The sequence below is a fragment of the Mus caroli genome, unplaced genomic scaffold, assembly GCF_978045245.1.
Source record: "Mus caroli unplaced genomic scaffold, Mus_caroli_1 scaffold_15, whole genome shotgun sequence".
Classification (NCBI taxonomy): domain Eukaryota; kingdom Metazoa; phylum Chordata; class Mammalia; order Rodentia; family Muridae; genus Mus; species Mus caroli.
Genome location: NW_028227270.1, coordinates 45,267,231 through 45,291,556, shown reverse-complemented (window position 1 = coordinate 45,291,556; position 24,326 = coordinate 45,267,231). Strand labels below are relative to the sequence as shown.

The window sequence follows — 24,326 nt, the reverse complement described above, 5'->3', positions numbered from 1 at the left end:
CTTTCTCCTACATTTCTGTCATGTTTTCACCCTTATTTTGTGAACAAGCTCAAGTATTGGCTGGTGACACCTCTTGTAGAGGAAATTTGATATAGCAATTTGGCTCCTTGAGTGAGGAATCATAAACAAAACCTAGGTTGGAGTGATCCAGGTAGAATGCAGCTATGTTCTTAATGTACACCTTTAATCCCTCTGGCTGAAATATAGACATGCCCTAATCACACACCTTTAATTCCTAATAATGTAGGTAAGGTTAATTTCTAGAAGAAAGCAAACATGTTTGAAAGTAATGTCTAATTCAGAGGCAGACAAAGTGATGAAAGATTTGACAGGGTCAGTGAGAGATAGGATATACCCAACTTTCACAGAAATACCACAGGAAAGAGAGGTGACTTAAAAGAGAAACACACACACACACACACACACACACACACACACACAGAGAGAGAGAGAGAGAGAGAGAGAGAGAGAGAGAGAGAGAGAGAGAGAGAACGAGAACAGTTTTACCAGGACCATTTTATACAGACAGGTTGCAGGTGAAGACAGAATGAGCCAGGGAATGAGAAGGAGCCATAAGATTAGAACAGAATTCTAGAGCTAGCTTGAGGCCAAGCAGAACAATTCAGTGAGAATCTGAGAGAAGCCAGATTGAATCAGCCAGCTTGGAGAGGAATTTGATCCAGAACAACTGAGTTGACCCAGCCAGCCAGAATTCAGAAAGAGGTAGAAAGGATAAGCATATTCAGCAATAAGCCTTTGAGACAACATCTAGCAAATAAAAACTACATTTACATCTTGCCCCTGAGGAAACAAAAGCAACATTTACATTTTCTGCTCCTCCACACCCAATCACTGGCTCTCTAAGCTCCCTATGGTTTGTTTACAACTACAGCAATATATTATAAACCCTAGTGGTTAGCTATATGTATGCCCATCTACATGTACACATGAGCCATAGTATCAGGGCTGAGGTCAGGATAACTTTTGGGAGGTGGTTCTTTCCTTCCTCCACGTGCTTGGTGACACGCACTTCACTGCTCCGTCTTGCTGGCTGCACTGTATTTGTCTGATGAATCCTGAGCTATCAGGTACTGTTTTGGGCACTATGTTGAAAACCATTAAGAAATTATATTCTTTCTGTGTATTTCTTTCTTAATGTACAGGGATTAAAAAGTATAAATTATAAAGCATATAGAGTTAAAAAAGGTATATTTAAAATCTTATTCATCTCTTCTCTAAAAAAAAACACATTAATTTAAGACATTACAATTATTTCTCCATCCCAAGGCCTTTATATTTTATGCTTCATCTGCCTAAAATGTCCTTTTTGCTATTTACATGGCTGACTTTTCCCCCAGTTTTTGGCTCACAAACCATATTCTCAGAAGTATCTACCCCAGATACTCTGTTAGAAAAAAAGAAAATGTAAATTTAAAGTTAGAAAAAAATCATTTGCTGATAAAAATTGTGGATAAAATTATATCTATAAAATTATTTCTATGTGAATTAAAATAAGAAAATTCACCATTTACTTTCATCTATACCTTCCACTATTTACATCACATTTACCGTGGTCTGCTCATCTATGAGCATCTGCTAATTGTCTTTTCTGTGAAGACACTTCATGAGCTGTACTGTCTCACTCCCTACAGCAGCATGGAGTATGCACCGTTCTACTCTAGTAGATGCACTTGCAAACGTTTGAAAGCAATTTGAAGATGCAGGTGACTAGACACTCCCCAGCATCAGGAAATATCAGTGAAGTACAACTCAACTGTCAGATGGAGGTATGGCTAAAGAAACACTTAAAATCTTACTGTCCTACTGTCCTAATGGGGGAGAACATGGGGCCAGGTGTGGTGGTATGTAATGATGCTAATGCTTGGGAGACAGCAGCAGCAGAATCAGGAATTCAAGGCCAGCCTCTGCTACATAGTAGACTCAAGGTTAGTCTGGGCAACATGACCCCCTGACAACTCCTCTCTCTCTCTCTCTACCTCCCTCTCTCTCTCTCCCCCCTCACCCCCCATGAGAACTTGGAAAGTCCTTGTTACTTTTTCATATTTACACTGATTATGTAAATAATGTATCCACATGCCTTCTTTTTTTCTTTCTGTTGCATTCTATTTACTCAGTGAGTACTTCTAACAACACTGGGTGGTTATTCTCAAAGTGTTTTGGTGTGTAGAAAGAAGTGCTGCCCACACTTTTACCAATGCACTTATCTCAGAATATAGCAAAGTAAATGAACTAATGGTGTGACAATAACTTGTCATCAAAACTGTTGTTTTTAAAAACAAGGTTTCTTCAGTAGAAACTGGAAACAGTACTCTAGTCAACAGCGAGAACCCTTCCTCAGTCATCTTATGGATGCAGGCTTGTCTTGAGCCTGAGTGTCAAGAAACCCAATGACTGCAGTCATCAGAGGAAATGGATCAGAGTTGTAGGTGACTCTTACTCTAAAGAATCTATGGAGAATGAATTTGTTTGTAGGTATTACAAGTGTGGAAATAGTTTATAAACACTAACAAAGAAGTCTCTGTCTAAAAAAAAAAATATTAGAGGTGCTAAAATGAGACTGGTACATATTTAGTAAAACCAACAAGAGAGTAAATATTGAGAGGTTAATTATTTAAACTAAACATATTTTTTCCTCACAGTGAACATATTTGGACTAATAAGGAGATTAGCAAAAAAATTTACAGATCTCATAAATTAATGGGACTACATTTAATCTGTTTATATTATTTAACATTTTGATGATAATAGCTTCCCAATTTTGACTTATAAAATAGTGGTAATATATTTCTTGTCCTCTTGGCTATGAGTCTTAGCCTTTAGAGTATTAATGTGTTCTTCTAGGATACTATGTACATGCTGAATGGCTATCTGTTGATCTTTCTGAGTGAGAAGAATACAGTAAACAGAACTGGAATTCTATTTTCACTGGCTTGACACTAAAAACAGAATGTATTTGGAACTATAGATTGACCTATGGGTCTTCTCCAAGAGCAGCAGTTACTCTGAACAACTACTATGCTATACCACCGCTTCTAGGATGCATTTTCAATATGTTTAAAGTGATACGGTGAAGCAAACATTAGTTGTAAGCTCTCTCTACAACACCTTAACTTATCATCTGCCTCACTCCTAAGACCGACCTTCCCAGTAATCATAACATTTGTACTGGAATTTTCTCACTTTAATACATATGAATGATTTTCTAGAAATAATTTCATCTACAACTTTTATCAACAAGTGTATTTTTTCTAACTTTACATAAAAATATTATGCGACCCCTAATGATACAAAGTGTGTGTAAGAAATTAACATGCTTAAAGAAAAATTAAAAAGATTTTCTACTCTGAATTCCTCTGAGTCTATCCACTGGGCTTCTGAGGACCATTCAGCAAATTCTCAGGTTCCACAGAAGGAGTTCATGGTCACGAATCACCAAATTGATTCCTCTTCATCAGTGTTTGGAATGTCAAACTCTTCATCTCTTGGAAGTAAGCTGCCTTCTAATTACCTACCACATGACTGTGTTCAGCAAAGTGCAGACCTGTTCAAGGCGAATTGTATTTTGTTTCAAAGAAAATAGCTTTCTATGACTCTTTTTTATGTATGAACAAATCTGAGAACTTATGAATGATTAAAATACAAAGGGCCCTTTATTCTGTTATTTTTGTGAGTCAAGAGTCTCAAAGTTCTAAGTCTTAGGTATCTAAGCAACTGCTTTATGAGATATCTGAGGATGCTTCTGCAAACCCCAAGTAGCACAATTTGTTGGACAAATATTTTCTTTATGAAATTGCATATTAATTATACCACCTACCTAGCATGGCATCTGTCTCAGCACACATAGCATAATAAAATGCTCTAATGTTCTTAATTTCATTTTCAGTAAACTTCCCAGTGCAGTTTTTTGTATAGGAGGAGTAATAATCCACAGGGTGCATTTGTGACAAAGCCAACCACTTTGGGATTTTGATTGCATCATAAGCTACCTGAAAAGGAAGAAGAAAAAGCTTTACATTTGCAAATCAAAAAATCCCTTTCTTCCAATGAGTATCTGTGGTGAACTTCAAAATGTTTCCTACATAGAATGACTGGAAAGAATAGCTTCTGGTTTCCATCTGCACCTGGAGCTGATCCAGTGGATAAAAAGACAGCATTTTCAACAAATTGTGCTGACTCAACTGGCGGTTAGCATGTAGAAGGATGCAAATTGATGATTCTTATCTCCCTTTACAAAGCTCAAGTCCAACTGGATCAAAGACCTCCACATAAAACCAGAGACACTGAAACTTTTTTCCACTGGATGGTTTTAGCTCCCTTGTCCAAGATCAAGTGACCATAGGTGTGTGGGTTCATTTCTGGGTCTTCAATTCTATTCCATTGATCTACCTGTTTGTCGCTGTACCGGTACCATGCAGTTTTTTTTGTTTGTTTTGTTTTGTTTTTTAAATCACAATTGCTCTGTAGTACAGTTTGAGGTCAGGCGTGGTGATTTCCCCAGAGGTTCTTTATTGTTGAGAATAGTTTTTGTTATCCTGTTTTTTTTTGTTATTCCAGATGAATTTGCAAATTGCCTTTTCTAACTCTGTGAAGAATTGAGTTGGAATTTTGATGGGGAATGCATTGAATCTGTAGATTGCTTTTGGCAGGATAGCAATTTTGGCTACATTAATCCTACCAATCCATGAGCATGGGAGATCTTTCTATCTTCTAAGATCTTCTTTGATTTCTTTCTTTAGGGACTTGAAGTTCTTATCATACAGATCTTTCACTTGCTTAGTTAGAGCCACACCAAGGTATTTTATATTTTTTGTGACTATTGTGAAGGGTGTTGTTTCCCTAATTTCTTTCTCAGAGACTGCCCTACCTGCAGATTCATCCAGTTAGTAAACCAGTACTCTATTGTGGATGCTGGGAAGTGCTCACTGACAGGAGCCTGATATGGCTGATATGCCAGAGCCTGACAAATATAGAGGCGAATGCTTGCAGCCAACCATTGGATTGAGAGCAGGTCCCTGATGGAGGAGTTGGAGAAGGGACTAAAGGAGCTGAAGGCTGTTCGAAGCCCCGTGGAGGGAGCAACAGTGTCAAAGGGCCAGATGCCCTGGAGCTCCCGGGGACTGGACCACCAACCAAAGAGTACACATAGAGGGACACATGGCTCTGGCTGCATATGTGGCAGAGGACATCTTGTTGGACATCTGTGGGAGGAAAGGCCCTTGGGCCTGAGGGTATTCGATGCCCCAGTGTAGGGGAATGCCAGGGCGGGAAGACAGGAGTGGGTGGGTGGGTGGGGGAGCACCCTCACAGAGGCAGGGGGAGGGGGATGGGATAGGGGGTTTCCTAAGGGGAAATCTGGAAAGGGGAAAACATAAATGTAAATAAAGAAAATATCCAATAAAAAAACAAAAATAAAATAAAAAAAAGAAAAGAAACGAATGGCTATGATGCATAATTCTCTGAGTTAGCAATGGGCTGAGTAAAACTTATTTATGCTATCTGGAGCTGGGGTGTTTGGGATTTTCCCTGGCTTTCCTCAAAGGTTAATAGGAGGATAGATTTGTCTCTCAGTGACAATTCACAAAAGTGGAATGAAAGAAAACTCAATAAGGATGACTATTCACCAAAGAAAGGCAACACACTAAGACTGGAGTGAATTCAGATCATACAGATATGAAATTATAGAAGAAAAGGCTGATCTTGGATGCTGACAGTGCTGTCATCCCCAAAAATCCAGATTCATAGTGAAAGGAACTTAGGGACAGGACTTCTATCTAAGTAGGTAAACCAGTTTGAAAAGGATAAAGATTCAAGCAGGAGAGGCACTGGTAAAAATATTCAACTTAAAGGAACTATTGCAGATATATATATTGGAAGCCAAAAAGTAAAATATAGGAGGTGATCCAAATAGAGAAAAAATATTACAATTTGCCAAGCCAATAGAAGATGCTTGCTGCAGGTCAGCTGCACAGGGAAAGATGGGCACTGCTCACACTGCAGGTCAGCTGCATAGGGGAAGGCAGGCACTGCTCACACTGCAGGTCAGCTGCACAGGGGAAGATGGGCACTGCTCACACTGCAGGTCAGCTGCACAGGGGAAGGCAGGCACTGCTCACACTGTACCTAGTATGCTTTTTACAACACTGAGCCTAAGAACTTCTGTTTTCAGTACAGTATACTACATAATACATTTTGCTATTTCTATTTTTATTGACATTCCAAAGCAAAATTTTAAATATTTTGACAGATATTTTCAATGTTTTTAGAAAAAAAAATGATAATCTTTTCCTTTGACCACGAAGAAGGTTTTTCATAGTTTCATTCTGTATGGTTATTTTTACCATCATGAACTGGAGGAAGTGAGGCCTACCTGCACTCCAAAGATAATGTCTTTTAGTTCCTTTTTATAGACATATCACATGTACCTCTATATAGTTAGCAAGCTCTAATATTTTATTTCAAAAATATTATTCTTTGAACAAATTCATTACCGGCTTAGTTTAAAAGTATAAGTCCCTGATTTTTCCATAAGAATAATAAAAGTAAGAATGAGCTAATGCCAGGTGACTTTCCAAATCTCAGTGTCTGCTTTTGAGCACACACAGAACACTTTACCTTTTCAAGCCAGTAAAGGGAAGTGTGAAACGTAGAAGAGCCAAAGTTTTCTCCTGAAGATGGTGAAGGGTAAGGGTGTGGCAAATTCAATCCCAAGTAAAGGACAAATGGCTTGGTGTAGTTAACCTGTCTTAGCCATTCGATTGCTTTGTCTGTATTCTGCCAGTCCTTGGTCATCACTCTCCTTCTATTCTTATCAGGGATAAGATTAGTTATGGGTCTGCCTTCTTGTCGGAGCAAGAATGCAACATCTCTTGTCCATGCTTCCACACGGTTACTGAGGGTGTAAGAAGACGAGTGTGAGAAAACATTCATGCAAACTTAGAAACCAGATGCTAACCAGATGCTGGAAAGCAATGGGGAAATGGTTGTAACACTCCCTTGTGGAGGTGTTTAGGTAACTGTATCACATCTCAGTTAAAACGCTGGTGAGTAGTATAGATTTAAGAATTATGGAAAACAAACGAATATTCATTTGTGCTAAGATTAGGACAAGTTACTTAGAATAGTTAATTTTTTTTTTAAGAGAAAGGTATTTAGTTGTGCTAGCTGATCTTAGGTCAATTTGAAACAAGCTAGAGTTATTTTAAAGAAATGTCCAGGTTTATGAAGCTGATGTTGTTTACGGAGCATAGTCAGCATTGCCAAGAAACTTGCTTTATAGTGCCCATTAATAAGTGCCTTTAAAGTGCTCTATCAGACAAGAAATATTTTTTTAAGAATCTAGATAATAAGTCCAGCAAAACTATATTTCATATTAAAACATAATACTCAGAAGAAATTTCAGACCAGAAAATGACCAATGGCCCATGGATAATGAGCACAAATAAAAAGTTTTCCTTTTCCCCCTTGATCATTGAAGGTAGACAAAGAAATTGAAGCAGTTATAATAAAAATATTTTTGATAGTACATAGTTAATATACTTTAAAAAAGATATCAAACAGTTGGATTTCAGCAGAATTGCACCTAATAGTTTCTAACTAATTCTAACAGATATGAGACTTCAAAATTGGATTTTCTGGGAAAAAATTCCCTATACTATAAAGCATATGACATTAGTGTCTCAGTCTTTTGTTTATACCATGCCAAGCAATGTTCCTATACTAGATGCATAACATTACTGGTGTTCAGAGTAGAGTCCAAGGAGCTCAAGGGAAGCAGCACATTGTGATATGTGAATGTGAGGAAGCAAAGTACCTTTTTGTTAACTTAGCAGTGTTCTACAGGAAATATTACTGAGAAATTACTAAGAAACAAACTGGTAATGCAATGGAACTAGCTGCTCATCTTTGGAATGGCTCAGGTGTGGACAAGCATTTGTAGCATGCTGAGTCTGTACCATAGTCAACCCTACGATTCACTCAGAAATCAATCTAGAGCCAAGGAAGATCATTAGCCTTTCTGTTGATTAACATTATTAATACCACTTTTGGTGAAGTTATAAAAATATACAGCTAAACGTATTTTATTACCTCAGGAATAGAAACTTTAAAAAATCCCTACGACTTGTAACGAGTTTACAGGCTCAAAAGTATTACTTCTGTGGTTTATGAAACTGGAGGTACGAATTGTGGGTAGGCTAGGGATTTAGCTGACTTTTCTTAGCCTGTGTGAGGCCTGGTTTCAATACCACAAATGAAGCAAAGCAACAATCTGAATCATGGAAGATGAAACCTCTGGATTTCTTGAGCCTGTTCTGCTGCACATGTTCCAACTATCAGAAGGATTCTGGGTAATAAAACCAGACCAAACCCAACCAAACAAAAAAACCCAACCAAACAAAAACCCAAAACATTTTTCATTATTATAAAGATGATGCTGAGAGTATACTCAGGACAATGTATCATTCTTCTGAACACCAAAATTTAAAAACAGTAAAATGGGGAGGCCTAAAGGAAACTACAAAGATGCCTATTCTTCTTAAGAATAACCTTATTGTGGAGAAGCCATCTAAAAATATTGTTGGGAGCTATTAAGACAACGCTATTGTCCTGATCTCTGAATTGGGTCTCTCCCCCCGCCCCCAGAAGGAAAGGGGGTCAAAAGTGGGCCACCGACGCACCGCACTGCTCCGAGAACAACCACAGATTGTTCAAGCCCTAAGTCAGCGCCCGATGTCCTGACCTCAAGATGTACCCTGATACCACCAAGTTCCTGCTTCCCCGTGTAGTCGCCAAAAGAAAAATTTCCGCTGCCCCATCCGTCCTGCTGAGAAGTACTTCCCCTTTTGCTTGTGCATTTAAACCTTGGGCCTGGCTAATACAGTGGGACCTTGATGCTACTCAGAATGCTTCCGTGTGTGTCGTTATTTGCACAAGGTTCTCGTCTCTCTCTACCTCCCATTTGGTTCTTAGGAGAAGGTCCCCTCGAGACCCTCAAGACCCTCAAATAACTGGACCTGCTGGACGGGTCAAAATATAACAAATATCATGTCATATTACAAAATTATAATAGGTAGAGAGGAGATAAACAGACTGGAATTGCTAGAGTAACCATTCTAATATCTAACGAAATAGACTTTCAGCAAAAATTAATCAGGTGAGATGGGGGAGGACACTTCATACTTATTAAAGCCACCAAGACGTCTCAATTCTAAACATCTATGCCCCAAACGCAAGGGAACCAAATTTGCAAAAGAAACATTACTAAAGTTTAAATCACATATTGAACCCCACACAGTAATAGTGTGGGATTTCAACACCTCAATCTCTGTCAATGGACAGGTGACTGAGACAGAAACTAAACAGAGAAATAATGAAACTAACCAGCATTATAAATCAAATAGACCTAACAGATATCTACAGAACATTTCACCCAAACACAAAAGAATATCCCTTCTTCTTAGCACCACATGGAACCTTGTACAAAATTGAGCATATAGTTGGTCACAAAGCTAGCCTCAACAGATACAAGAAAATTGACATAACTCCTTGTATCCTGTCAGATCACCATGGATTCAGGGTTAGGACTGGACTCCAACAACAACAGAAACAACAGAAAGCCTACAAACTCATGTAAGCTGAACAACTCTTGACTCTATGATCACTGGGTCAGGGAAGAAGTAAGCAAAGAAATTAAAGACTTTCTAGAATGCAATGAAAATGAAGGCATAACATACCCAGTCTTATAGGACACAATGAAAGCAGTGCTAAGAGAAAAGTTCATAGCACCAAGTGACTTTATAAAGATATTGGAGTTTTCATACTAGCAATTTAAAAGTACACCTGAAAGCTCTAGAAAAAAAAGTAAACACATCCAAGAGAAGTAGATGGCAGGAGATAATCAAACTAAGGAAATTCAATCAATTAGAAACAATGAGAACAATACAAAAAAATTAAAATAAATGAAACCTAAATGTAGTTCTTAGAGAAAATCTGTAAGATAGACAAACCCTTAGCCAAACTACCTAAAAGACAGAGACAGTATCCAAACTAACAAAATTAGAAATGCAAAAGAAGACAGAACAACAGATACTGAGGAAATTCAAAGAATTTTTAGGTCTTACTTCAAAAGCCTTTACTCCACAAAACTGGAAAATCTAAATGAAAGGGATAATTTTCTAATCAGATGCCACTTATCAAAGTTAAATCAAGATCCAGAAAACCATCTAAATAGTCCTATAACTCCTATGGAAATAGAAGCAGTTATTAAATGCCCACCCCCCCCGAAACGGCCCAGGACTAGATAGTTTTAGTGAAGAATTCTACCAGATTTTCAATGAAGATCTAAAACCAATACTCCTCAAACTATTTCACAAAATAGAAACAGAAGAAACACTGCCAAAATCGTTCTATGAGGCCACAGTCACCCTGATAACTAAACCACACAAAGACTCAACAGAGAAAGAGAACTTCAGACCGATTTCACTTGTGAATACTAATGCAAAAATACTTAATAAAATAGTTGCAAACTGAATCCAAGAACATGTCAAAGACATCATCTGCCTGGATCAAATAGGCTTCATCCCAGGGATGCAAGGATGGTTCAATATATAAAAATCCATCAATGTAATCCACCATATAAACAAACTGAAAGAAATAAAATCACATGATCATCTCATTAGATGCTGAAAAACCCTTTGAGAAAATCCAATACTCCTTCATGTTAAAAGTGTTAGAGACATCAGGGATACAAGACCCATATCTAAATATAATAAAAGCAACATACAACAAGCCAATAACCAACATTAAAGTAAATGGAGAGAAACTCAAATCAATTCCACTAAATTCAGGGGCATGACAATGCTACCCACTCTTTCCCTATCTACTCAACATAGTACTTGGAAGTTCTAGCTAGAGCAATAAGACAACTAATGGAGATCAAGGGGATATAAATTGGAAAGGTAGAAGTCAAAGTATAACTATTTACAGATGATATGAATGTATAAGCATCCCCCAAAATTCTACCAGAGAACTCCTACAGCTCATAAACGCCTTCTTTGAAGTGGCTGGATATAATTAACAACAACAAAAAAATCAGTATACCTCCTTCATATAAATAATAACCAGGCTGAGAAATAAATGAGGGAAATAATACCCTTCACAATAGCCACAAATAATATAAAATACCTTGGTGTGACTCTAACTAAGGAAGTGAAATACCTGTATGAAAAGAACTTCAAGTCTCTGAAGAAAAAAATTGAAGAAGATAGCAGAAGATAGAAAGATCTCCCATGCTCATGGATTGGTAGGATTAACATAGTGAAAAGTGCTATCTTACCAAAAGCAATCTACAGATTCAATGCAAGTCCCATCAAAATTTCAAAACAATTCTTTACAGACCTTGGAAGAGAAGACTATCAAGTTCATATGGAAAAACAAAAGCCTAGGAAAGCTAAAACAATCCTGTACAATATAAGAACTTTTGGAGTTATAACCATCCCTGATTTCAAGTTGTACTACAGAGCAATAGTAATAAAAACTGTATGGTATTGGTACAGAGATAGACAGGTCGACGAATGGAATAGAATTGAAAACCCAGAAATAAACTGGCATACTTAATGTCCGATTGTGATAAAAATTCCATGGTACTGGTACAGTGACAGACAGGTAGATCAATGGAATAGAATTGAAGACCCAGAAATGAATCCACACACCTATGGTCACATGATCTTTGACAAGGGAGCTAAAGCCATCCAGTGGAAAAAAGACAGCATTTTCAACAAATGGTGCTGGCACAACTGGCGGTTATCATGTAGAAGAATTCGAATTGATCCATTTTTATCTCCTTGTACAAAGTTCAAGTCTAAGTGGATCAAAGACCTACACACAAGACCAGAGACCCTGAAATTAATAGAGGAGAAAGTAGGGAAAAGTCTCAATATATGGGCACAGGGGAAAAATTCCTAAACAGGACAGCAATGGCTTATGCTGTAAGATGAAGAATTGACAAATGGGACCTCATAAAATTGCAAAGCTTCTGTAAAGCAAAAGACACTGTCAATAAGACAGAAAGGCCACCAACAGACTGGGAAAGGATCTTTACCAATACTAAATCTGATAGGAGACTAATATCCAATATATACTAAGAGCTCAAGAAGCTAGACTCCAGAAATTCAAATAACCCCATTAAAAATGGGGTTCAGAGCTAAACAAAGAATTCTCAACTGAGGAATACCGAATGTCTGAGAAGCACCTGAAAAAATGTTCAACATCCTTAATCATCAGGGAAATGTAAATAAAAACAACCTTGAGATTCCACCTCACACCAGTCAGAATGGCTAAGATCAAAAATTTAGGTGACAGCAGATGCTGGTGAGGATGTGGAGAAAGAGGAACACTCCTCCATTGCAAGCTTGTACAACCACTCTGGAAGTCAGTCTGGAGGTTCCTCAGAAAATTGGACATAATACTACCAGAAGATCCAGCAATACCTCTCCTGGGCATATACCCAGAAGAAGTTCCAACTGGTAATAAGAACACAAGCTCCACTATGTTCATAGCAGCCTTATTTATAATAGCCAGAAGGTGGAAAGAACCCAGATGTCCCTCAACAGAAGAATGGATACGGAAAATGCGGTACATTTACACAATGGAGTACTACTCAGCTATTAAAAACAATGGATTTATGAAATTCTTGGACAAATGGATGTATGTGGAGGATACCATCTTTAGTGAGGTAACCCAATCACAAAAGAAGTCATTACATATGTACTCACTGATAATTGGATATTAGCCCAGAAACATAGAACACCCAAGATACAATTTGCAAAACACAAGAAAATCAAGAAGAGAGAAGACCAATGGGGTGGATACTTCATTCCTCCTTAGAATAGGGAACAAAATACCCATGAAAGGAGTTACAGAGACAAAGTTTGAAGCTAAGACGAAAGGATGGACTATCCAGAGACTACTCCACCTGGGGATCCATCCCATAATCAGCCACCGAATGCAGATACTATTGCATATGCCAGAAAGATTTTGCTGAAGGGACCCTGCCATAGCTGTCTTGTATGAGGCTATGCCAGTGCCTGGCAAATACAGAACTGGATGCTCACAGTCATCTATTGGATGGAACACAGGGCCCCCAATGGAGAAGCTAAGTACCAAAGGAGGTGAAGGGGTCTGCAGCTCTATAGGTGGAACAACAATATGAACTAACCAGTACCCCCAGAGCTCATATCTCTAGCTGCATATGTAGCAGAAGATGGCCTAGTTGGCCATCATTGGGAAGAGAGGCCCCTTGGTATTGCAAATTTATATGCCCCAGTACAGGGGAACTCCAGGGCCAAGAAGTGGGAGTGGGTGGGTAGGGGAGCAGGGCGGAGGGAGGGTATAGGGAACTTTTGGGATAGCATTTGAAATGTATATAAAGAAAATATCTAATAAAAAAATAAAAAAATATTAAAATCCATTAAGTATAATTTTTTTTTTGTTTCTTTTCAGGACAAGGTTTCCTCTGTGTTGCCTTGAGTGTCCTGGAACTCATAGAGTACTGGGACTAAAGTCATCTACCAACAATGCCAGGCTGCTAAAATCCAGTAACTATACATGTTCATGTTTTAGAAAAGAAAAACCCAGCCATTATTCATGTTAATGTTTTAGGAAAGAAAAACCCAGCAGAATATTAGGAACTTTAATATTTTAAGAAGATTAAAGAATCTTAAGTTTTAGCCAAATTGGCATAATTGAGGGATTAAGAGATTTAATTTTAGCCTAGTGGTAAAGCAAGTGGTGAAAAAGAGCCATTGAATGTGCGACAGAGGATGGTGTGGGGTTAATTTAATTCTTACCTAATGGAATGATGTCCTGAAGTATAGTCCACTTTCCCAAATTTCTGTGTCTGATAGCCATGCTTCTCCATGATGTCCATCCATGTCGTATAATTTGGATCCAGACCCTTAAAATTATTCCAAGATTCTGTCAAGTGAGTGAAGAGGCCACTCCACATTGCTGGGGGTTAAAAAACGAGAAATAAAAGAATACAAATAAAATAAATAAATCCAAAAATAAAAAAAACCCACAAAAATAAAAGAAATAAAAGAAACTGATGAAGGTAAAATTTAACAATTCAAATTTAAAAGGAATTACTCGAGAGCATGGCTGGCTGGTTTAGAGTCTGTGGTCTGGAATAAGAAATGCCACCAGCTGGGGCAGTTCACAGACATTCCTCATTGCTACTTCAATTTACTGGAGGGAAACCCTACAAGGGGTTAATATATCTGTTCTTCATATGGATTCACCAAGGCCTAGAGGTTAAGTTGATTAAGGTATTTGTTGTATTTATGGCTGGATTTTATATATAGGGCTTGAACATCATTAGCATTTTTTCAGTCATAAAAGCTGCCTGTAAGTATTTTGTCTAATTTTTTAAACCACAAGTTAGTGCACCGACAATTATAGACCTTGATTCCCTATATTCTCAAGGGTTTTCCTAGTAATTATCTTTCTGCTAGGTTTTTCTAAGAAAAAAGGATGCTATGTGTTCTCTTTCATTTTCTAACATTTAATAAATGTTTCTTTTCCTTTTCTCGTTTTGTGTGTAGACATAGTAGGCTGGATAGGCCTTCTTTTCTGTGTGTGTGCATGTGCATGTCTAGATTGTCTTCCTAAATAGTTTTTGAGAAAAGGTATCCCTCCCTAGATCCCTTCCTCCCCCTCTCCCTTCCTTCCTACTTCCACCTTCTCACTGAACTTGGCTGGCCAGTCCACAAGTCCCAGGAACCTTCCTGTCTCTGCCTTCAAGTGGTAGCATCATTATATGCATGCACTGTCACACTCAGCTTATTATTGTTGCTTAAATTCATGGGTGCTGGGTACTCAAGGTCAGGTCTGATGACCATGGGGCAAGCACTTCAGAAAGTGAGCCATACTCCATGCCCCTCTTTTCTGATCTAAGTAAATACTGTCTGAGAGGTTGGGTATGAATCCCAGTAACCATAGTTCTGGTATGCTCTTTGATGTTATTCAATCTTTTTGTTTGAGTTTTCTTCTGCAAATTGGGCTATTAATAATAAACATGCTTATGGACTTATGAGGAATACTTCTAAATATTAGAAGACTATTTCCAACTACAGTAATAATATACTAACCATTTGTATCACCTTCAGAGTTCATTAACCACTTTCTCATTTACTATTCCAATCGCCAACAGTGACTTAGCACACTTGGCATTCTGTAGATGGGGAAACTGGGTTACTTCCATTACAGGGTACACTGAGGCTTAGAATCACCTTACCCAAGCTCAGGGCTCATTCTACTCAACACAGTATAGAAATTAGCAAACACATTTTTACACATGACCTCTATGTCTCTATTGGCTCAGAGAGAAACCAAACTGTTGCTGTCAGTTACAAGTTCCATGACAGGAAACCACAGACCACATGGACAGAGGCACAGGAGAGCAACTTTCAGACAAGAGTCTGAAAACAAATGTTCATTTTCTAAACTCATGGCATATGGCCAATGACAAGCTTACCACCAAAACCGTGCCTATTTGTTAATAAGGGGAGCACTTAGTCTGGTGATAGATGTAAGTTGAGACAGAAGAGAAAGAGATGAAGTATATATTCTGAAATAATTTGGAAAGTTTTAGATAAATATAAATAGAAGTTCTGCCTACGAAGGATCTTCCAGAGAGCCTGCTGACACCTCTGTGGTATGAGTTCCAGTCCTTCTGAAGCTCTCACTGAAAGACTCCCTTGAAAACACAGCTCTCTGACTTATGACTGCCTGTTCATCTGCTTTGATAGTTAAGTGAAAAAATGAAATGGAACTAGACAGCATCCCAGGCAAGAAAAAGCCTTTCTTCAGAAAAACAAGTTAGAAATTCAAATGACCCAACATTCAACATATCTTAGAACACACCAGTTACACCAAGGTATTTTTTATTAGGTATGAAATATGATTTTACAATAGGTTTTTGCATATGATAATTTGAATATGAATGTACTTCTAGTGGTCTGACTCTTTCCATTAATATTAGGAGCATTAAAGGTACATTCATACCTGCACGTGATGGACAGCAGATGGGTGAATTAGTGTAGGCATTTAGGAAGGTGGTGCCGTGTGCTCTCATGAAGTTAATGAAGGGAAGTTTTACTACCTGACTTCCTGCTTGAAATGTTAGTCTTCCATCCTGAAATAAAGAAATTCAACCACTGCTGATTATGCTACAAAAAAATTATTTCCTTTAATTTTAAACACAAAATTCACATCCCAAAAGATTTCAGGATGTTTGTTCAAAATCTCAAAAAGAATAAAAAACAACCACAGAGGTATGTTATTAAGGATCCAGTGCTCAAATAAAAATTGAAAGTGTTATGCTCAAATCCATTTACAAAAATTAAGTTAAAGAACTTCTTGAAAAGCTCTTTTGGAGGATAAAGAAATAATTTAAAAATTATATTAATAAACATTAAATGCTTGACATGTGTGTTTATGTATCAGGCATCTTGCAAGATCTAAGGATAAAGAGAGAGATAAGGTGAGTTAAAATAGAGTTTCATATCCATAAAACTTATATCCTGTAGCAGAGATTAAAAAAAAAAAACAGTAGCAAATTAAGTTTCATGTTTCAGTTTGGGTTTCATTGCTATGAAGAGACACCATGACCAAGGCAACTCTTTTTTTTTTTTTTTTTTGGTTTTTCGAGACAGGGTTTCTCTGTGTAGCCCTGGCTGTCCTGGAACTCACATTGTAGACCAGGCTGGCCTCGAACTCAGAAATCTGCCTGCCTCTGCCTCCCGAGTGCTGGGATTAAAGGCGTGTGCCACCACACCCGGCTTCCAAGACAGCTCTTATAAAGAGAAACAGTTAATTGGGGCTGGCTGCCAGTTTCAGAGATTTAGTCCATTATCATCATGGTTAGAAGCATGGTAGAATACAGGCCATCATGGTGTTGGAGATGGAGCTGAGAGTTACATCTTGCTCTGAAGGCTGCCAGGAAGAGACTGGATTCTACACAGGGTGTAGCTTGAGCATAGCAGACCTCAAAGCTTACACCCACAGTGACACACTTCCTCCAACACGGCCACATCTACTCCAACAAGGCCATATCTCCTAATAGTGCATTCCCCATAGGCCAAGCTTTCAAACACATAGTCTATGAAGGCTGTACCTATTCAAACCACTACATTTGGATACTTATATGAATTATACGTGTGTATTTGTGTATATACATGCATATACACCTTATCCTTTGAAACAGGGTCTCATGCATATTAGGCAGCCTTCGACTTGCTATAAGGACCTTGAACTTTTGATTCTCAGACTCCATCTCCTGACTGTTGGGATCATAGGCATACATTACTGCAACCTCTTTGTGTGGTGGTGGGAATTGAATCCAGAGCTTTGTGCATGCAAGAGGAGTCCCATGTGATCTGCATCCCACACATAGCTATACATTTCAATACATTCTAATTGCTGTTTCTGAATTATGGCATGGCATTTAGTTCTTTTTCCTTCTGAGACAAGGAGGATCAAAGGAAAAGCTTAGATTTCAAGCACTGTTCTAGTTTGATTTTGTTGTTGTCACAAACATAACCATGACTCAAAGCAACTTATGGAAGAAAGGTTTATTAGCTCTGGCTACCGTCCATCACTGAGAGAAGTTGGGCCAGGAATTAGGCAGGATCTTGAGGAGCAGAAACCATGGAGGAACACTGTGTGCTGGCTTGGTTTCTGGCTTGCTCACTCACAGTCTTATGCTTAGTTAGTGTTCTTATATAGCCCCAGAACCACCGAGACAGGCCGTAAACTAGACAGGCTGTAAGCTAGACAGGCCACAAGATACTGATGCCCACAATGCTCCCTGCTCTCCTATACCTATGAATAATCAAGGCGCTCTCCCTCTTCTTCTTCTTCCTCTTCTTCCTTTATAACTTGACACAAGCTGGAGTTATTATACCTCAGATGAAAAAAATGCCGCTATCAGATTGCCTGTGGGCAAGTATGGGGGAGCATTTTCTTGATTAATATGGGATTAATTAATGATTGGTGTGGGAATGTTCACCTAACTGTACACAGTGCTACTCCGGGGCAGGTAGCCCTGGGTTATATAAGATAGTCGGCTGAGGAAGCCACAGGAGCAAAGCCGTATGCAGTCTTCCTTCGTGACTTCTGCTGCAGTTCCTGGCCTGACTGGATGGAGTGTGACCTGATACTTTAAAGATGAAACAAAGCCTTTCTTCCCCAGCATGTGTTCAGTTACAATGTTTTATCACAAGAATAGAAATACTTATTAAGATTCCCCCACAGACATGCTCATAGGTCAGTGTGATCTAGTGATCTAGGCAATGTCTCTGGGATAACTTTAGGCTATATCAAATTGACAATTAAAGCTAACTAGAAAAAGCATTATCCTGTTAAGTCGTAAAAAAATGACTTATCTGTTATGGCAAGGCCTTAGCATATTGTGTGCCTTCTCTTACTTATCTACCACGCCAAGTTATATTATGGGAGATTCCATAGTATACATTCCTGTCCCACTATTTACTTCTGAAACCTCATGAAATGAAAACCAGCGTGGCCGCAACAGTGGGGAGGTGCAGTGTGTGTGGAAGCAGGGGTGTAGGGGGTGCCCTTGTCCTTTAAGGTCCAGGCAGAAGTGCTTTTTATTCAGATATAATTTATATACAACTTACACATTTAAAATGTGCAACTCAAAGGTTTTTAGTGTATCCAGAAAGTCATTTAGAACATTTATATTATTCCCAGAAGCACCCTTAGCCTTCACCCTGGGCTCATTTAAAACTGAGGCAATGACTAACATGCTGTCTGTCTCTACATAGCTGCTTTCTTTGGACATTTCATATAAATGGATTCATATAAAATATAGTCTGTCATCATTTCTTTTGAATAAATAGTTTTCTAGGTCCATTCACACTGTAACAAGCATGAGTTTTGGATTTCTTTTCTGGTTGCTGAATAATACTACCAAATTCCATCTATACATTTACCAGTACATGGCTATTTAGGTTGTTTTCACTTCTCATCTTCTAGAATAATCCTGTCATGTAGAAGCTTTGGTGCAGACTATGTTTTCATTTCTCTTGGACACAAACACAAGCATACACATCTAGGAATAGAATTGCTACATTGCATAGTAACTCTATAGTTAGTCACTGTAAAAACTGTCAAATGGTTTTCCAAGGTGGCCACACCACTTTACAAAGCATATCAACAGCCATGTATGAGGTTTCTAATTCCTCCATATTCTCATTAACTCTGGTTATTGTTTATGGTGTGTGTGTGTGTGTACTAAAGAACTGACATATTAACTGTAAAAAAACAACAGGATAAGCACAACAGTTTCATACTCTGATCATATTTACCTCCACATTCCCTCCTCCCCACCCTTGGCTCTCCCCATATCGTCTCACATGACCTCCTCCTATTTTTATGCCTTTTGATTCTGGCTATCCTTATGGGGATCAATTGGTTTGAGCTACATTTCCCTAATGATTAATGAATCTAACCTTCTTATGATGGGCTTATTGGCTATCTGTATATATTCTGTGTAGGAATGTCTTTTCAAATCCTTGGCTCATTTTAAATTGCCTAATCCAAGATTATGACAATTTACACTTCCATTGTCTTGAAGGAGTTTTATAGCCTTAGCTTTTACATTTAAACCATTGACTAACTTTCGTTTTTACACATGGTGGAAGGCAGGACCCAATTTTGTTCCTTTCCATGTATATATTTACTTTTCCAGCACTACTTGTTTATAAGACTATTATTCTGGACTCTTAATTCTACTCTACTGGTCTGAATATTTATTGTTCTGCATGTAAAGTACTATTGTGGCTATTGTAGCTTTACCATAAGTTTTGAAATTAAAAGTTTTTTTTTTTTTTAAATCAGTCTTCTTTTTCATGTTTTTTCTCCCCTCCCAATTCGGGGTCCTTTCACTTTCCATATGAATTTAAATCGAATTTAAGGTTATGCATACACATATAAGTTCTTTAAATCAGTGCTAACACAAGTATAGAATGTCTAGATTAGCGGTTCTCAACCTTTCTATGCTGTAACAGTTTAATGCAGTTCCTCATATTATGGTGACTCTCCCAACCATAATATTATTTTTGTTGTCACTTCATAACTGTAATTTTGTTAGGTGTGAGTTGTAATGGAAATATCTGATATTTCCGATGGTCTTAGGTGACTCCTGCAAAAGGTAACTCGACCTCTCCCAAGGGATCGAGACCCACAGGTTGAGAATTGCTGGTCTAGTGAATAAAGTTAAATTTCCTTCATTCTCAACCGAGCATTAAGTTTTGCAAATGTAGGCAACTGACATATGACTCTGGAAAACGAATACAGTTTTATGGAAGTACACAATGCGTTTTCCTTCAAAACGGAATTGAACCTGGATATTGGTTAAATGTTAATAATGGTAAAAATGCTTAATCTGTGCCCATAGTGAGCAGGTGTAGTCTCTTCTGGTGTGGTTGAGGCAGAAGGATTGCAAAGCCCAGGAGTTAAGAGACTGGCTTCTTTCTACTACTTTATTAGTATGCACATGTGTGCTTGCAGGTGTGCGCATGCTCTGGGCGGTGTCTGCTCCCCGTCCTCTGGGTACTTACGAAGGAGTCACTGGCGACCAGCACCACATTAGGCGCCTGGTTCACTTGCATCCTTTTCTTCTGTATTCTGGGGGCCGGTGCTGCGAGTGCTAACGCTGCGACCACCGACACCAACAGCAGCAGCATCGCGGGCATGGGCGTTCAGAAGCGGCTGCTGAGCGGGTTTCCTGTCGCCTGCTCTCCAGTCATGAGCAGGGGCCGGACTCCAGGGACAAGACTAGAAGTTTGGCTTACAAATACAGAAGTAAATATGAGCGGCACCTAGAAACTACACCTCCCATCAGGCCAAGGGTAGGCGCATGCGCAAAAGCAATCGCGCTCAGCCCATGTGAAGACCGTTTTAATCAAATTTCGAGCTAATGATAGCTCTGCCAGTTCCTCTCACTCAAGCGATGTCTGGGGAAGCGCGCATGCGTTGTTCAGACTTGTACTTGGCAGTCCCACATGCCCAGGTGGGTTCTGATTGCTTCGGTTTTGGCAGAAGTTGAAATCTAAAGGCAGTAGAAATGGTATTTAGGGGGAGAAAATACTGAGCATGAGCGTGATGTTACGGGCTGTCTTCCTTTCGTGCGGGGCTCAATGTTCGCTGACAAAGTGAACTTGACGGTGATGAGGTGGCAGTGATTCTGTCACTTAAATTGGATTGGGTTGTGCCTATATGGGACTTTAGGCTAGGTCACCTCGTGTGTGGTCTGGGTAGTGGTGTGGATTTCTGCTGCGTTCCGGAACCCTAGTCAGGAAGCCCCCCTCATCGTATTTCCTCCTTTTGCTGACCTGTAAGGATTGTGCTCATATGGGTTGAAGAGCGGGCCTAATAAGTTTCAGGTTCCAGATACGGAACAGCTTGGCTGTTCTTTGTCTTTGGAGTAGCAAAAGGGACCGGTTCTAAAAGGTACAGATGTGGACTGTGTGAAGTGTGCGGTTAATTGATGTATGCTCGGAGTAACATTGTTGGGTATAGAATAATCAGCTGTTCCTTTTTTAATTGTTAGATTCCTTTGGAGAATTCTGGAAGAAGCACGTTTCTATTTTCAAGTCAAATTATTCACTGATAAGTTTCAGGTATATATAATTGTACATTACACCAGTGGTGTTGATTTTCTGGCAGGAAAAGTAATGCTATTTATTTAAAATCTCAACTCTCATATCTGGCAGCCTTTTGTACAGATTAATTGTAATAAAGAAAACACCTTACACATCTCATACAGAGCGGTATGTGTTTAGTGTCTGTTAAGCTTTACTGTATATTTACTGTGTAGCGTGCTTTACGTGGAATGCACTCTGTAATCTTCACTTAGACTACTTTACAGATTCGGAAACAGACAGAGAGGTTAAATAACTTTTCAGGGGTGAGAAAGCTTATCTAAGTAGATTACCTCCTAAACAGGGCACACTCCCCAGACTTGTGTTGAGTAAATTTGGAATGTAGGAGACATACTTTACAGAAACAATATCAACTGGTGCTTAGTTTTATAAAAATTACATTTGGTATTCCTTTTTTGCATAGTAATGATTCGTTGAACACTGATGATCCTTGAAGGCTCTGTTTCTGCAGGCCCTTGTTCTGAGGACAGAGCGCATCCTTTTCTTCTTTCTGTAATTGCGGTGTCAGATGAGAGCATGCGCTGTAGCAGGTTGGTGGAACAGGTATTTGAGGGACGCAGTTTCAAGGGGCTGCTAGAACCTAAGAGGTTAAAAAAAAAAAATTAAACATTCTATCCTAAGATAGGAAGATCTTATATATATATATATATATATATATATATATATATATATATTTTTTTTTTTTTTTTTAAAGTACTTTTCATCAGACATGAAGTGGGGCATATAATGGTCCTCCCTGCTAGCTTGTCCAGCCCATGCTTCACCTTCCCTGGTGGGAAAACTTCCATTGAGCAGCTCGTTCTATACTTGTGGAGGTTTAAGTATTAAAGTTCTGATTTAGAGCTGAGGACAGTTTTCTACTTTTAGCTACTCATTAATTCATTGTGCTTTGATATTACACTGATAAAAGCCTGCCTTCCTGTTTCTTCTCCAATAGTAGTCTTCTCAGTCTTGCTAACTAGTCTTCAGCTAGTTATTGCTTTACTGCAGGTTGCTTCACTTCTTTTTGTTTTCTCCTGGAATCTTAACCTTTTAAATTTAATTAACTAATTAATTATTTTCCTGGACATATCCACTGCAGCTTCCTTTTCCTCCTCTCCTCTCAGTCTCCTCCTCTCTCCTCCTCTCCCCTCTTCCCATCCCTCCCTTTATCATCAGAAAAGAGGAAGCCTCCTATGGCTATCAACAGGCCCTGGTATATTAAATTGCCACAGGACTAGGTCCATCTACTTCCATTGAGGCTAGGTGAAGCAGCCCAGTTAGGGGAAAGGGATCCACAGACAGGCCACAGAGTCAGAGACAGCCTTTATTGTTAGGAGTCCCACATGAAGACCAAGCTGTACAACTGTTACATATGTGCCAAAGACCTGGGTCTGTCCCATGCCTGCTCTCTGGTTGGAGGTTCAGTGGGCCCCTTATAGGCCCAGGTTAATTGATTCTGTAGGTTTTCTTGTGGTGTCTTTGACCCCTCTGGCTCCTACTATTCTTTCTCCCCCTCTTCCACACTATCCCACAAGCTCTGCCTAATGCTTGGCTTTGAGTCTCTGTATCTGTTTCCATCAGTTGCCCCTCTGATGACAGTTATGCTAGGCTCCTGTTTCCAAGTATAGCAGAATATCATTAGTAGTGTCAGGGGTGGTCTCTTTTGCTCATGGTGTGTGTCTCAAGCTGGATCAATCATTTTGTGGTCATTCCCTCAATTTCTGCTTTATCTTTACTCCTGCACATCTGGTAGGCAGGACAAATTGTGAGACAGGACAAATTGTAGGTCTCAGCAGAGGAATTTTCTATGGCCAAGGAATAATTAAAGATATGTTCAACATCCTTAGTCTTAAGGAAAATCCAAATCAAAACAACTCTGAGATTCCATCTTACACCCATCAGAATGGCTAAGATCAAAAACTCAAGCGACAGATAACATATGCTGGTGAGGAGGTAGAGCGAGGGGATGTGGTTGCTGATGGAAGTACAAACTTGTACAATCACTTTGGAAATCAATTTGGTATTTTCTCAGAAAATTGTGAATAGTTCTACCTCAAGGCCCAACTATACCACTCCTGGGTATATACCCAAAGAATGATCACCCATCCTCCAAGGACACATGGTCTACTATGTTCATAGCAGTTTTATTCATAATAGCTAGAAACTAGAAACAACCCAAATGTCCTTCAACTAAAGAATAGATAAAGAAAATGTGGTACATCTTAATTTTTCTTTTTTTTTTCTTTTTCTTTCTTTTTTCTTTTTACTTTTTTGGTTTTTCAAGACAACGGTTTCCTGTGAAACAAACCCTGGTTGTCTTGGACCTCACTTTGTAGATCAGACTGGCCTTGAAGTCTCAGAGAATCCACCTGTCTCTGCCTCCCAAGTGTTGGGATTCAAGGCATGGGCCACCAGACCCCAGGATTGTCTCTTCTTGTTTTAGTGACTGCCTTCTGGACATAGATGTTTCTGTTAATCACCGAGTTACTCCGTGAGCAAAGGATCTTTTATGTGTGCATGTGTTTATATGGTTAGGTAGTATTCAGGATAGAGGCTGTGGTTTAGTTCACAAGGGCTGAT

General features: G+C 38.9%; 2 protein-coding genes across 6 annotated transcripts in view; one reads left to right on the top strand and one right to left on the bottom strand.

Moving 5' to 3' along the window:
* The window catches only part of Arsk (arylsulfatase family member K), a 28,139-nt gene extending 7,210 nt beyond the window's left edge, over positions 1-20,929 (bottom strand). The window contains exons 1-5 of the mRNA XM_021180643.3: positions 20,661-20,929; positions 16,081-16,210; positions 13,866-14,025; positions 6,634-6,910; positions 3,836-4,007 (exon numbers count right to left, since the gene is read on the bottom strand). Coding sequence (XP_021036302.1) covers positions 3,836-4,007; positions 6,634-6,910; positions 13,866-14,025; positions 16,081-16,210; positions 20,661-20,795 — 874 coding nt within the window. The 5' untranslated portion in view covers positions 20,796-20,929. The remainder of the gene's footprint in view (positions 1-3,835; positions 4,008-6,633; positions 6,911-13,865; positions 14,026-16,080; positions 16,211-20,660) is intronic.
* A 116-nt stretch (positions 20,930-21,045) lies between these two features.
* The window catches only part of Skic3 (SKI3 subunit of superkiller complex), an 87,110-nt gene continuing 83,829 nt past the window's right edge, over positions 21,046-24,326 (top strand). Inside the window, exons 1-2 of one of the 5 annotated variants that reach the window (XM_021180671.3) lie at positions 21,074-21,112; positions 21,653-21,722. The gene's annotated coding sequence lies outside the window, so the exon portion shown is untranslated. Of the gene's footprint in view, positions 21,113-21,145; positions 21,170-21,205; positions 21,553-21,652; positions 21,723-24,326 lie in introns of those variants that run through there. The other 4 variants (XM_029468333.2, XM_029468332.2, XM_029468331.2 and 1 more) reach the window with 4 other exon arrangements.